This window comes from Capricornis sumatraensis, chromosome 1 (genome assembly GCF_032405125.1).
Source record: "Capricornis sumatraensis isolate serow.1 chromosome 1, serow.2, whole genome shotgun sequence".
Lineage (NCBI taxonomy): Eukaryota > Metazoa > Chordata > Mammalia > Artiodactyla > Bovidae > Capricornis > Capricornis sumatraensis.
Window position 1 is genome coordinate 189,596,217 of NC_091069.1, and position 14,319 is coordinate 189,610,535.

General features: G+C 38.3%; 1 protein-coding gene across 4 annotated transcripts in view; it reads left to right on the plus strand.

Moving 5' to 3' along the window:
* The window catches only part of PARL (presenilin associated rhomboid like), a 53,348-nt gene that overhangs the window by 25,550 nt on the left and 13,479 nt on the right, over nt 1–14,319 (plus strand). For 2 of the 4 annotated variants that reach the window (XM_068975084.1, XM_068975092.1), the window contains exons 5-7: nt 6,971–7,066; nt 7,650–7,799; nt 10,426–10,496. In XM_068975084.1, coding sequence (XP_068831185.1) covers nt 6,971–7,066; nt 7,650–7,799; nt 10,426–10,496 — 317 coding nt within the window. The remainder of the gene's footprint in view (nt 1–6,970; nt 7,067–7,649; nt 7,800–10,425; nt 10,497–14,319) is intronic. The other 2 variants (XM_068975102.1, XM_068975110.1) reach the window with 1 other exon arrangement.

The following is a 14,319-nucleotide window of genomic DNA, read 5'->3' on the forward strand; positions in this document are numbered from 1 at the left end:
TTTCCCCAGTTATATGCCCAGGAGTGGGATTGCAGGGTCATATGGTAGCTCTGTTTTTAGTGTTGTAAAGAAACTCCATACTCTTCTCCATAGGAGCTGTACCAGTTTACATTTCCACCAAGTGTAGGAGGCTTCTGTTCTCTCCAAACCCTCTCCAGCATTTGTTTGTAGATTTTTTATGATAGCCATTTTGACTGGTGTGAGGGGATATCTTATTGTAGTTTTGATCTGCATTTCTCTGATAAGTAGTGATGTTGAACATCTTTTCATGTGCCTCTTGGTCATCTCTGTTTTTTTTTGGAGAATTGTCTATTTAGATCTTCTGCCCATTTTTTGACTGGGTTGTTTGGATGCTGTGAAGCATCATGAACTGTCTATAAATTTTAGAGACCAATCCCTTGTCAGTCAAATTGCTTGCAAGTATGTTCTCCCAATCTGTGGGTTGTCTTTTCATTTTATTGTTTCCTTTGCTTTGTAAAAGCTTTTGAGTTTAAGTAGGTCCCATTGTTTATTTTTAAACAAATTATCCTGGGAGATGGGTTGAAAAAGATATTGCTGCGATGTATGTCAGAAAGTGTTCTGCCTATATTTTCCTTTAGGAGTTTTATAGTGTCTGGTCTCATATTTAGGTCTTTAATCTATTTGAGTCTTTTTGTGTGTATGGAATTAAAAAATGATCTAATTTCTTTTTTTTTTTTTACATAAGAGACTATCTTTTCAGCATTGTTTAGTCTTGCTTCCTTTGTCATTAAAAAGGCTATTCTTTTCCCATTGGATTGTCCGGGACCACAATTTAAAAAAACAAGGCAGTTGACATAGATGTATGGATGTACTTCTGGACTCTCATTCCGTTCCACTGGTCAATATGCATATCTTTTGGACATAGTATCTTGATTACTGTAGCTTTGTATTCTAAGTTTTTAGACTGGGAATTGTGAGTCTTTCAATGTTGTTAATATGGAGTGTTATATTGATTACAGTATGTTGAACCAGTTTTGCATTCCTGAAAAAGTTTCACTTGGGCATGGTTTATAATTTCTTATATTCTGCTGAATTTGATATGACAGTATTTTCTTGATGATTTTCTATCTGTGTTCATAATGGTTATTGATAGTTTTCTTGTGATGTCTTTGTCTGATTTTGATGTCAACGTAAGGTCCACCCCGAAACTCAGTATTATTTGAAATAGAGTAACCCAGAAACTCAGTGTTATCTTAATTGAAATAGTTAGATCATATTAGATTAAGGTATGCCCTGAATCCAATGACTTGTGTCCTTATAATAAGGGAAGAGAACAGAAAGACACCAATAGAAAAAACGGGCCTGTGAAGTGAGGGAGCCAGACATTGGAGAGGTGCTGCTGTAAGCCAAGAAATGCCAAGAACCAGCAGGACCTAGGAAGAAGGAAAGAGTCTTTCCTAGATTCTTCATAAGGAAGCATGACCCAGTTGACAGTTCTGTCCTCTAGAACTGTAGGAGAATACATTTTTATCATTTTAAGCCATCTAGTTTGTAGTAATTAATTATAGCAGCTCTCAGCATGTAATATACCAGTTAAGCCATCTGGTCTTGGGCTTTTCTTTTTTCATTTAAAAAATTATTTATTTATTTACTGTGCTGGGTCCCCATTGCTGTGTGGGCTTTTTCTCTAGTTGCAGTGAGCAGGGGCTACTCCTAGTTGAGGTATGTGGGCTTCTCATTGTGGTGGCCTCTCACGTGGAACAAGGCTCTAGGTGTGCAGGCCTCAGCAGTTGCAGCTCCCGGGCTCTAGAGCACAGGCTCAGTAGTTGTGGCGCATGGGCCTAGTTGCTCCACAGCATGTGGGATTCTCCTGGACCAGGGATCGAACCTGTGTCCCCTGCTTTGGCAGGCAGATTCCTTACCACTGAGCCAGCAGGGAGGCCCTTGGGCTTTTATTTATGTGAATTTTTTGATTGTTATTAATAATTCAGTCTCTTTACTTCTTATAAAGTCCTATTCAGATTTTGTCTTTCTTGAGTCAGTTTCAATGCTTTGTCTTTCTGGGAATTTGTCAGTTTCATCTAAGTTATTCTCATTTGTTGATATGCTACTGTTCATAGTATTCTTAGAATCCTTTTTATTTCTGTAAGGTCAGTAGTAACATTCGGCTTTCTTTCCTGATTTTAGGGATTTTGAGTCTTTTTGTCTTTGTCAGTCTAGCTAAAAGGTTTGTCGACTGTTGATGTCGAAGAACCAGCTTTCAGTTTCATTGATTTTTCTCTAGTTTTCTAGTCTCTACTTCATCCAGACTCTTTATTATTTCCTTCCTTCTACTTGGCTTTGTGTTTACTTTATTCTTCCCCCCCGCCCTAGTTTGTTAAAGTGGAAGCTTAGGTTATTGCTTTGAGGTCTTTTTTAGTGTAGGCATTCACAGCCCTGTTTTTGCTATATCCTTTTTAGTTTTTGTATTGGCTGAGCATGATTTGCCATAACAAAATATTACACCATAGACCAGGTGCCTTAAGCAACAGAAATTAATTTTCTCATAATTCTGGGGTTCGAAGTCCAGCATGGTCAGTTTCTGGTGAGATCTTTCTTAGCTTACAGACTGCCACCTTCTTGCTATGTCTTCATATGGCAGGTACAGCCAGAACAGCTCTCTGGTATCTCTCTAATAAGGACATTAATCCCATCATGAAGGCCCCATCTCTAAATCTAATTACCTCCTAAGGTCCCATCCCCAGATACTATCCCATTAAGGATTATGTCTTCAACATATGAATCTTAGGAGGACACAATTCAGTTCATAGCAGGTATGTTTTTGTTTTGTTTTGTTTTTCATTTCAAAGTACTTCCTAATTTTCCTTGTGATTTCTTCTTTGATCTATTTATTGGTTATTAAAGAGTGTGTGATTTTCGCATTTTTTTAATCACTAGCATTTATCAATAGGATGGATAAATATAGGTTGAAAAACAGACTTGACAGCAAAATATCAAGTTGATAAGCTGGACTATAACATGTATGTGTGTGTGTGCTAGGTTGCTTCAGTCGTGTCTGACTCTGTGCTTCCCTTTGGACTCCAGCCTGCCAGGCTCCTCTGTCCATCGAATTCTCTAGGCAAGAATACTGGAGTGGGTTGCCAGGCCCTCCTGCAGGGGATCTTCTCCATCCAGGGATTGAACCCTGGTCTCTTAAGTCTGCCTGTACTGGCAGGTGGGTTCTTACCACTAGGCCACCTGGGAAGCCCATAAAATGTATACATTTTTAAAAACATTAAAAAAAATTTTTTTTTTACAAAGAGCATTTACTATAATGGTCACTTATATCTTGTCATTCACATAGCAACAGTAGAGATCCCAGGGGTAGCATGCAGAACTGAAGTGCTCCAAGAGGACAGAGGCAAGAGCAGAATAATATGCTGAGAAAAGACTCTTAAGAGCAATACCAAAAAAAAAAAACAGGCAAAAATATCATCACAAGATTGTACCTGAGTGGTGAGAAGCTCAGTTTCAAATCCAGAAACCTAAGTTAACACTTAAATTAGTCTGCTTCATTCTTTTCTTTGGATGCTTCCATCTTGTAACCAAATCCAGTGTGATCAATCACTAATCAGTTAAGGCCTCAGCTTTCTACCGAAGAGTTCCTGATAACCTGATGAAGATATATTTGCTCTGGCTTCAGTTAGCATGCTGTCAAGCATCTCTCTATCCTCTGTGCTTAACATGCCAACAGAGAACCGAAGTCTTCCTTTTCTCCTTATTCAGTATGAATACACACTTACAAATAGGAAGCGTTGACACCCCTTTTTGGTAAACATTCCTTTAGAAACGTTAAAAGGGGAGGCCCTTCCTCTTACATTCTACATATTTTTGAATTTTACAAATGTATTATTGACTTGTAATTTTATCCCACTGTTGTCAGAGAACATACTTTTTATAATTTCAGTTTTGAAATTTTCAGTTTGAAAATTTATTGAGACTTGTTTTGTGGCTGAACATATGGTCTGTCCTGGATAATGGTCCATGTGTGTCTCAGAAGGATGTGTATTCTCTTGAGTGGTATGTTCTATAGATGTCTGTTAGGTCAAGTTGATTTATAGTATTAAAATCTTCTACATCCTTGCTGATCGTCTAATTCTATCCATTGTCACAAATGAAGTGTTGAAGTTTCCCAACTATTATTGAGTCATTTATTTTTCCCTTAAGTTTTGTCAATTTTTACTTCATACATTTTGGGTTTCTATTGTTAGGAGCATATATGTTTATAATGGTCATATCTTCCTCGTGGATATCAAGATTCTTTTTTTACCCTTTTGTCATTATGTAATATCATTCTTTGTCTCTAGTAACAAATACCATCTTGAAGTCTACTGTTTTTTTATTCTTGTGACTTTCTAGATCCCAGGAATATGTGAGGTTTTGTAAGCACCTGTGAATATCTCATTGCTAATATTTTCCTTTTGAGATTTTTGTTTAGTCTCTATTATCCATCACCTCAGCCAGCTGGGAACTTAAACACTTGCCTATAAATTGCTTTTGATAGATTCCTCCTGGGGAATGAATTTTGCACTTGAGCTCCCAGTCAGATCAAATACAGACATTCTTGCTAGTGGGGTCTTCCAAGAAATTATTATCAGATAGGTCAGATGATGATAGTTCTTTGGGAACAAGGCTTTGGAAGAGATTCAGCTCCATTCTGCAGTCTCTGATGGTTGCCAGGCAGCACTGGGAAAGTGGATTGTTTTCATGTAACTTATATCTGGAAAGTGAGGCCTGTGACTAGAGCAAGTTAAAATGGCACAAAGCTCACTATTCTTACTGAGTTTCATAATTTTTCTTTAAAAAAAAAAAATGTTGGATTGCTGCAAGCCTTTGGCTAGTTTCCAGAGTTCTGAAAAAGTTGATTCTAACATTTTTGGGGGGCCAACTTTTTCACTGCTTTTATGAAGGAGAGAAGTGTTGGAGGTCTTTATTCCATATTCTTGCTGATAAAATCAAGTACATCACTTTTTGCAAAGGTAGCCACTGAGGCACCAGCAACCTTTCCAAATCAATAGTGCCAAGCTAGTCCTAGGCATGACTGTGAGTTAGGAGGAGGCAAGTAACCCTTCTCCTAAATGGGGGTACAAACAGAGACCTTTAACACGTCTACCTCTAAAAGGAAAAAGGGGGAGGGAACCCTTTTCTTGGAGTAGTCTACATACTAGATGTTTGTACCATGGGGCTACTCTGGTGGCTCAGAAGGTAAAGAATCCACCTACAATGCAGGAGACCCAGGTTCGATCCCTGGGCTGGGAAGATCCCCAGGAGAAGGGGATGGCTACCCACTCCAGTATTTATGCCTGGAGAATTCCATGGTCAAAGGAGCCTGGTGGGCTACAGTCCATGTGGTCACAAAGAGCCGGTTATGACTGAGTGACACACACACACACACATACGACCCTCATGATGTTTAGCAAGTTTTATTCTCACTTTACCGTGAGGAAACTGAAGTGAAGGCCGTGAGATGCCACAGGCCACAAACCTTCTAAGGGCCTGCCTTTAGGATTCAGACCTAAAAAGGCTATTCCCTTTATACCATCATTTTCACTTTTTGAGTTCTCACTGTGTGATCACTACATTTAGTCATATTTTCTCATCTAGTCATCTTTCAACTCTTTGAGGTATTTTATTTTTCTTTTACAGAAGAGAAAACTGAGGCTGAGATGTTAGGCCTCTTGCCTGGGTTACAGTGTAAGCAGGACAGAGTCAATCCTGCTAGTTTTCTTCACCCTTAACTTTAGACAGTGTGCACTGCTTCTTCAGAGGATTGTCACCTCCTTTCCTGCTCACTTGCTTCTGGGGACCAGCGTATACTGTTTCCCAGTTAAGGAGCTGTTTGGTGTCTGAAGTCCTAGAGTGGCCAAGGTCAAAAGAAATCCCCTTGGCTATCTGTGGCTCTGTCTAGTAGAAAGAGCACTAGATTAGAAATTCTGGCTTAGCAAAATGTTGCTAGAATTGAAGAAGTTGAAAGGGCTAGTTGCTTGTTGCTTAAAGAGATTGGAGGAATGAATACATGTTTAAATTTCTTTAATTCAAGTAGATGCGTGCCTACTATGTGTAAGGAGTTGTGGTACCTAAAATTAATGTATTTTTTAAAGTTTGCAGTTCTTAATAACTTAGTTCTTCCCTAGAATTAACTATTGTGTCATAAACCTACTAGTCAATACACTTTTTAACTATTTAACTATTTTGTCAAAAAGCTTACTTAATTTAGTGGTAGTTCTAGCAACTTCTTGCAGAAAAATGAAAGTCACCTGACTCCCACATGTAAACATATTTTCAAAAGCAATTGCAAAATTCTTCCAAACTATTCCTGAATTCTTAAATAATGATTTTTTGCAGACCTGTGGATCTTCATCTATATGGATGATCTTTTTTTTTTTTTTTCTGACTTATTTTTGGGCTGTGTTGAGCAGTATGTGGAATCTTAGTTCCCAGATTAGTAATCGAACCTGCATCTCCTGCGGTGGAAATGCAGAGTCTGAACCACTGGGCCACCAGAGAAGTCCCTGCACAGATGATCCATAGTTGTTTCCGAAAGCCATTCAAAAGTTAAAGGAGTATACCCTTCCTTTTGGAAAAAGAAGTGATGTTTTATAGCTTTTTTACTCTTGGCCAAAGAACCTAATTATGTACATTACTTCTGTCTTTGACTTGGCCATTTTCAAAAAGTTATTACAGATCTGATTATTTATTGAGAAGTAAAATATGGAGCTGAGTGAAGGAAGTTAGCTCCTAGAGCATTTGCAGTTTTACAGGAATTTTCTGACTTTACCAACCCATGACAGGTTTGATATTCAAAAACATTGATTTCACTTACTTTTCTTAACTTACCCCTCTCCCAAGTATGTAATACTTTTTCTTTGGTGATACTCTTTAATGTGGTAGAAAATCTTATTAATGTGGACTTTTGATTAGACTTTGTTTTTATCTTTAATTTCCTAAATTAGAAATGTTTATTTTGTAGGAATCATAGCTGCAAATGTTTTTGTATTTTGTTTGTGGAGAGTACCTTCTCTGCAGCGGACAATGATCAGATACTTCACATCCAATCCAGCCTCAAGTAAGTCTAACTTGTGTGATTTTTATTTTGAGGTTGAGGTAATATGAAGGAAATATGCTTTATGGTAATTGAAGTGCTATAAGAAATATGACTAACTTGTCAATAGTTATAAGCAGATCTGGAGGACAGGCTGTAAGCTTGTGGCAGACAGGAACCTCATTTCTCTTACAGCTGTATCCGGGCACCTAAAGTGTACCTTCCACATAGTAGATTTCCATAAAAATTTTTTAGTGACTTGAGATCAGTGATCACTGTAAGTTTACTCTTTAAAGAGACTATTATATACAGTTTTATTTCTGTGATTTAAATAATTTACTAATTATTTTTTCTAGCTAACTTTTTCCATAGGACAAGTTGCTTTTGTTGACCTGAGAATTTTTATTGGTTGCTACAGAAAAGAGATTTAAGGTAGCTTTGTACCACTTTGAAAAATGCTATCTTAAACCATCTTCTCCAATCTTTTAACTGGCTCTGGTTTGTTGTGCATGTTTTTTCATAATGATAATGAAAAAAGTCTAAAATGGATCATTTTTCCTGGCTGTGTGTGTGTGCACAATTACAGGACATTTTCTTTCTCTTACAGAGGTCCTTTGTTCTCCAATGTTGCTGTCAACGTTCAGTCATTTCTCCTTGTTTCACATGGCAGCCAATATGTATGTCTTGTGGAGCTTCTCCTCCAGCATAGTGAACATTCTGGGTCAAGAGCAGTTTATGGCAGTATACTTATCTGCAGGTAATCAGCTTTCATCTTGGGCCTGTCCAGAGTTTAAGTCCTCTCACCTATCTGGAGAAAGGGACAAAGGGAATAATTATAGCCACATTCTATAGTAATCCTCAGTACATATTTGTTTCTCAGATTGTATATAGAGAAGGATACAAGCTGGTATAGTACTTAAGCATGTCATTTTTGTCTCCCAGGGCCTTGGTTTCTTTAGCTCAGGCCCACCATTTTATAGATGAGTGGTTCCCAGACTTCTCGGCTGCTTTGATCATGTGGATCTTTGTTAAATAACTTTACACTAATTTCCAAAGTGTGTTCAGTTTCCAGAAAGCTTTTGATTAGAGCTCTCCAGTAAGATTGTCAAGAATGAGTTCGTTCATTTTGTTGCAAGGATACATTAGTATGGAACCACTCTAGTCATCCTGGACTTAGCAGCATTTCTTTATCTCAGCTTGAAAATGATAACTCAGGATTCCGGGTTCCTAAACGCTGCTAAATTGGCAGTTGGTTGATTAAAGTTTGCTTGTCTCAAAAAACCATGAACTTCCAGATGTTCAAGCTGGTTTTAGAAAAGACAGAAGAACCAGAGATCAAATTGCCAACATTCGCTGGATCATCAAAAAAGCAAGAGTTCCAGAAAAACATCTATTTCTGCTTTATTGACTATGCCAAAGCCTTTGACTGTGTGGATCACAAGAAACTGTGGAAAATTCTGAAAGAGATGGGATACCAGACCACCTGACCTGCCTCTTGAGAAACCCATATGCACGTCAGGAAGCAATAGTTAGAACTGGACATGGAACAACAGACTGGTTCCAAATAGGAAAAGGAGTATGTCAAGGCTGTATATTGTCACCCTGCTTATTTAACTTATATGCAGTGTACATCATGAGAAGCACTGGGCTGGAAGAAGCACAAGCTGGAATCAAGATTGCAGGGAGAAATATCAACAACCTCAGATATGCAGATGTCACCACCCTTATGGCGGAAAGTGAAGAAGAACTAAAGAGCCTCTTGATGGAAGTGAAAGAGGCGAGTGAAAAAGTTGGCTTAAAGCTCAACATTCAGAAAACGAAGATCATGGCATCTGGTCCCATCACTTCATGGGAAATAGATGGGGAAACAGTGGAAACAGTTGCTGACTTTATTTTTCTGGGCTCCAAAATCACTGCAGATGGTGACTGCAGCCATGAAATTAAAAGACGCTTGCTCCTTGGAAGGAAAGTTATGACCAACCTAGACAGCATATTAAAAAGCAGAGACATTACTTTGTCCGCAAAGGTCCATCTAGTCAAGGCTATGGTTTTTCCAGTGCTCATATATGGGTGTGAAAGTTGGACTATAAAGAGGGCTGAGTGCAGAAGAATTGATGCTTTTGAACTGTGGTGTTGGAGAAGACTCTTGAGAGTCCCTTGGACTGCAGGGAGATCCAGCCAGTCCATCCTAAGGGAAATCGGTCCTGGGTGTTCATTGGAAGGACTGATGTTAAAGCTGAAACTCCGGTGTTTTGGCCACCTGATGCGAAGAGCTGACTCATTTGAAGAGACCCTGATGTTGGGAAAGATTGAAAGCAGGAGGAGAAGGGGACGACAGAGGATGAGATGGTTAGATGGCATCACCGACTCAATGGACATGAGTTTGCGTAAACTCTGGGAGTTGGTGATAGACAGGGAGGCTTGGATTGCTGCGGTTCATGGGATTGCAAAGAATCAGACATGACTGAGCAACTGAAGTGAACTGTCTCAAAAAAATGTATTTTGTTTGCCAAATGTACTTAAAGCCGTAAAGTATAAAAATTCATTCCTAAAATCCTTTCATTTAAAAACAGTATACCTGCCAGTTATGTGTAGTGAAAAGACACTCAACTTGGAGATGGAAGACCTAGGTTCAGATCCTATTTCCGCTACCAGCTGTATCATGTTGCAGAAAAGACTGTACCTCTCTGAGGGTAATACTCACTCTCATGACATGGGCTTGTAGAAAGGATGAGGATAGAAGCATCTACGACAAGGTCCAGAGTGGGTACTTAATCACGGTTAATTACTCATGCATCTAGTCCGTCAGAACAGAAGCTGAGTGCCATCTTTGGCCTATGTGTGTAGTCTTTCCCCCGAGCATTAATGTCATTGTAGGTACAAAGAGTCTCTTTCAAGTGCCATTAATTCCTGCTCCACAGAAAGTTGTTTTTCGAAATTAGCCACACTCAAGGTCAGATGACATTGGTGCCAAAGGGACCTAAAAAATCGTCTAGTCTGGATCTGCAGCACCTTCGTTTGGCAAACTGGTAAAATACAGACTCCCTGGTCCCACTCCAGAGATTCTGATTTAGTGTATAGCATGTAGTCCAGAGAATTCCCGGACAGTTGGTGAGTTTGGGCCATAGTCTTTCTTCATACTGTGTAGATGAGGAAAATGAAAATTAAGAGGTAGAGTGAATGATCCTGTGTTACTTAGGAAGTGGTGCAGTGGCTCAGACTTTGCTTTCCCTATAATGTATCTGAAGTGATAGGCAGGATAAGTATTTATGCCTGCACCTTGACTGAAGAAACCCAACTGTTGGTCTTCCTGGGGTAGAGGTCAGAAATGGAAGCCATTTTTATACGTCACTGAAATTACTGAAATGTGATTTATTTCTCAGGTGTTATTTCCAATTTTGTCAGTTATGTGTGTAAAGTTGCCACAGGAAGATATGGACCATCACTTGGTGCAGTAAGTACTTCTAGTTAAAATTTTTCACTTCATTTTGAAATAATTTTAGACGTACAAGAAAGTTGCAAAATTAGTACAAAGATTCTTATTACCCTTAACCCTATTATTAGCTACAAAACCACAATACAACTATCAAAGCAGGAAATTAATATTAAAATAATACTACTAACTAATCTGAATCTAATATAGAATGTATACATTTGTAAAGCCTTATAAATTTCAGGCTATAGCTTTTAGTCATCTATATATACTTAACTGGCTGCTGCTGCTGCTAAGTCGCTTCAGTCATGTCCGACTCTGTGTGACCCCATAGACGGCAGCCCACCAGGCTCCCCTGTCCCTGGGATTCTCCAGGCAAGAACACTGGAGTGGGTTGCCATTTCCTTCTTCAATGCATGAAAGTGAAAAGTGAAAGTGAAGTCTTTCACTGATATGTACTGGCACAGAGTACATATCATGAGGAGTAGTCAAAATAGTGGGTATCCAATCCCCATAAACCAGAGAGCTTAATCTAGCATTGAAAAATTCTAAATAGAGATTTGAATCTGGTACTGTATCCTTTATCTGTATTCTTTATCAGTATTATTCTGTACCTGTATTCTTTATCAGTATTTGTGTGCTATGCAGGTTGGACTACTAGGCACTGTACTTGGTAGAGACTGGGAATGCATCCAGTGAGCAAGATCACAGTTTCCTGGTCTCAGTTATGTTCTGGATGATTTTGTAAAAATTACAAGTCTGTTTTCTTTTGCATTTAATGGCAAATTTCTAGACACATGGAAATCTTTACATATTTCTTTAAAGACTACACATTTAATTGTGCATAAATACTAATGCACTTAAATGTTTTCAAATAGAAATGTTATGTTTAAAGAAACTCTACAAATGTTTAATTTCAGAAAAGCACCCTTATGTAAAATAATCATGCCATAATTTGTCTGTTCCTCAGATTTGTGTCTACTTAATTTTCCTGATGAGGCTGATATCTTGTCCTGTGACCTTTATGCTTTAACTATAGCCCCCTACCCTTTTTTCTTTGTGGAATGTTTTCTATATAAAATTCGGTGCCAGTATAATTTATATATCTCAAATCTATTCTGTACCTCATTTGTCAATTAAGTACCTGTTTTGTGAAGACCAGTTGGATGAATCAGACATGGACTTTGACTTCAAATTTAGTTTAGTTGGGGAGCAAACATTACACACATCTGATAATACACTGAAAGGGCTGAGTCGTCTTTAGAGGACATTGGAGGTTCTGAAGGTGGGAATACGTTTCTCGTTAGTTCAGGGGATCTGGCATTTGGAATTAGACTGGGTTTGAATCCCAGCTCTGCCACTTATTTGTGATTTCCAGGACTTGTTACTTTACCTCTCTGAACCTGTTTCTCAATATAAAGTTGTGATAACGTGCCTATTTCTGATTTGCAATGCAGATATTTAGAGAGCTTTTAGCATAGTGAGAAGCATAAGGTGGAAGTGGTGGTTTCTGTTCAGTCATCAAAATACTATCGAGCCATTGCAGGATGTAATTTTTATCCCCCGATACTTTTATTCTTGCTTGGTTAAAATGAAAGAAAAGCAAGTCATCAGGTATATAGTATGCTGCTGCTGCTGCTAAGACGCTTCAGTCGTGTCCAGCTCTGTGCGACCCTGTAGATGGCAGCCCACCAGGCTCCTCTGTCCCTGGGGCTCTTCAGGCAAGAACACTGGAGTGGGTTGCCATTTCCTTCTCCAATGCATGAAAGTGAAAAGTGAAAGTGAAGTTGCTCAGTCGTGTCCAACTCCCAGCAACCCCATGGACTGCAGCCTACCAGGCTCCCCTGTCCATGGGATTTTCCAGGCAAGAGTACTGGGGTGGGGTGCCATTGCCTTCTCCAGTATATAGTATATTTAATGAGAAACGTGGAGAAAAAAATACTATTGACAGAATTGTGGTAGAAAATTAAAAGTACTGGCCTTACTGCCTTTGAAAGATGAAGATTGTTCAAGAATATTTGCCAATTAACATTGGCACAAGGGAGCAAGAATATTGACTAGATTTTGGTAAGGATTTTGTTAGAGCTGTGCATGTTCTGAATCTTATTTAAAAATGGAATTTCTAACTAGTTATTGGCAGGAAGCTTTTCAAATTTTCTGATTTTCAAAAGTTTGTTTGCTGCTAAATATACCCTTAGTCTTGAGACGGCAGAGATCAATGAAGTATTTATTGTAGGAAGTAGCATATGTAAAAATGTTAGAATTTTTTTCCCTTGAAGTTGTAAATAGTTTTTGTAAGTTTTAGAAATCTGATTGTGGTTGATTTACAATGTGTTAATTTCTTCTGTAGACCTAAGTGATTCAGTTATACGTATATACTTTCACATACTCTTTTCCAGTATGGTTTGTCACAGAATATTGAGTATACTTCCCTTTGCTGTACAGTATGATCTTGTTGTTTATCCATCCTATATATAATAGTTTGCTCTGCTAATCCCAAACTCTCACTCCTTCCCTGCCCTACCTCTTACCCACTTGGCAACCACAAGTCTGTTCTTTATATCTGTGAGCCTGGTTTTATTTCATAGGTATGTTGATTTGTGTTGTATTTAGATTCCACATGTTAGTGTTGTCATATGGTATTTGTCTTTTTCTCACTTTGCTTAGTATGATAATCTTTAGGTCCATCCTTGCTGCTGAAAAATGGCATTATTCATTCTTTTTTACGGCTGAGTAATATTCCATTATACATATGTCCCACATCTTCCTTATCCATTCGTCTGTCATTGGACATTTAGGTTGCTTTCATGTCTTGGCTATTTTAAATAGTGCTGCTAGGTACATAGTCATGTATATGTCTTTTTGAATTATAGTGTTGTCTGGGTGCCCAGAAGTAGGATTGCTGGATCATATTGCAACTCTAGTTTTTTTTTTGAGTGATCTTCATACTGGTTTTCATAGTGGCTGCCCCGATCTACACTCTCATCTCCACACCGTCTCTAGGATTTTTTTATCTGTAGACTTCTTAATGATAGCCATTCTGAGCAGTGTGAGATGTTACTTCATTATAGTTTTGATTTGTATTTCTCTAATAATTAGCAGTGTTGAGCATCTTCATGTGTCTATCGGCCTTATGTATTTCTCCTTTGGAAAAGTGTCTATTTAGGACTTCTGCCCATTTTTCAATTCGGTTGTTTGTTTTTTTGATATTGTATAAACTGTTTGTATATTTTGGAAATTTAGCCCTTGTCCATCACATCATTTGCAAATAGTTTCTCTCATTCTATAGGTTGTCTTTTTATGTTTGTGATTTCCTTTGCTGTGCAGAAGCTTGTAAGCTTGATTAGATCCCATTTGCTTATTTTTGTTTTTATTTCTATTGCCCTGGGAGTCTGACCTAAGAAAACATTGGTATGATTTATGTGAGGGAATGTTCTGCCTATGATCTGGGAGTTTTATGGTATCATATCTTACATTTAAGTCTGTAAGCCATTTTGAGTTTATTTTTGTGCATGGTGTGAGGGTATGTTCTAACTTCATTGACTTACATACAGCTCTGCGACTTTCCCAGCACCACTTGTAAAGAGGCTATTTCCTGTTTTATATTCTTGCTTCCTTTGTTGAAGATTAATTGGTATGTGGTACCACCCCCACCTCTCTGTTGTGTTCCGTTGAGCTGTATGTCTGTTGAGGCCAGTGCTAACACACTGTTTTGATTACTGTGGGTTTGTAGTATTGTCTGAAGTCTAGAAGGATTACCTCTCCTGCTTTGTTCTTTTTCCTCAGGATTGCTTTGGCAATTCTGTCTTTTATGGTTCCATGTAAATTTTAGGATTATTTGTTA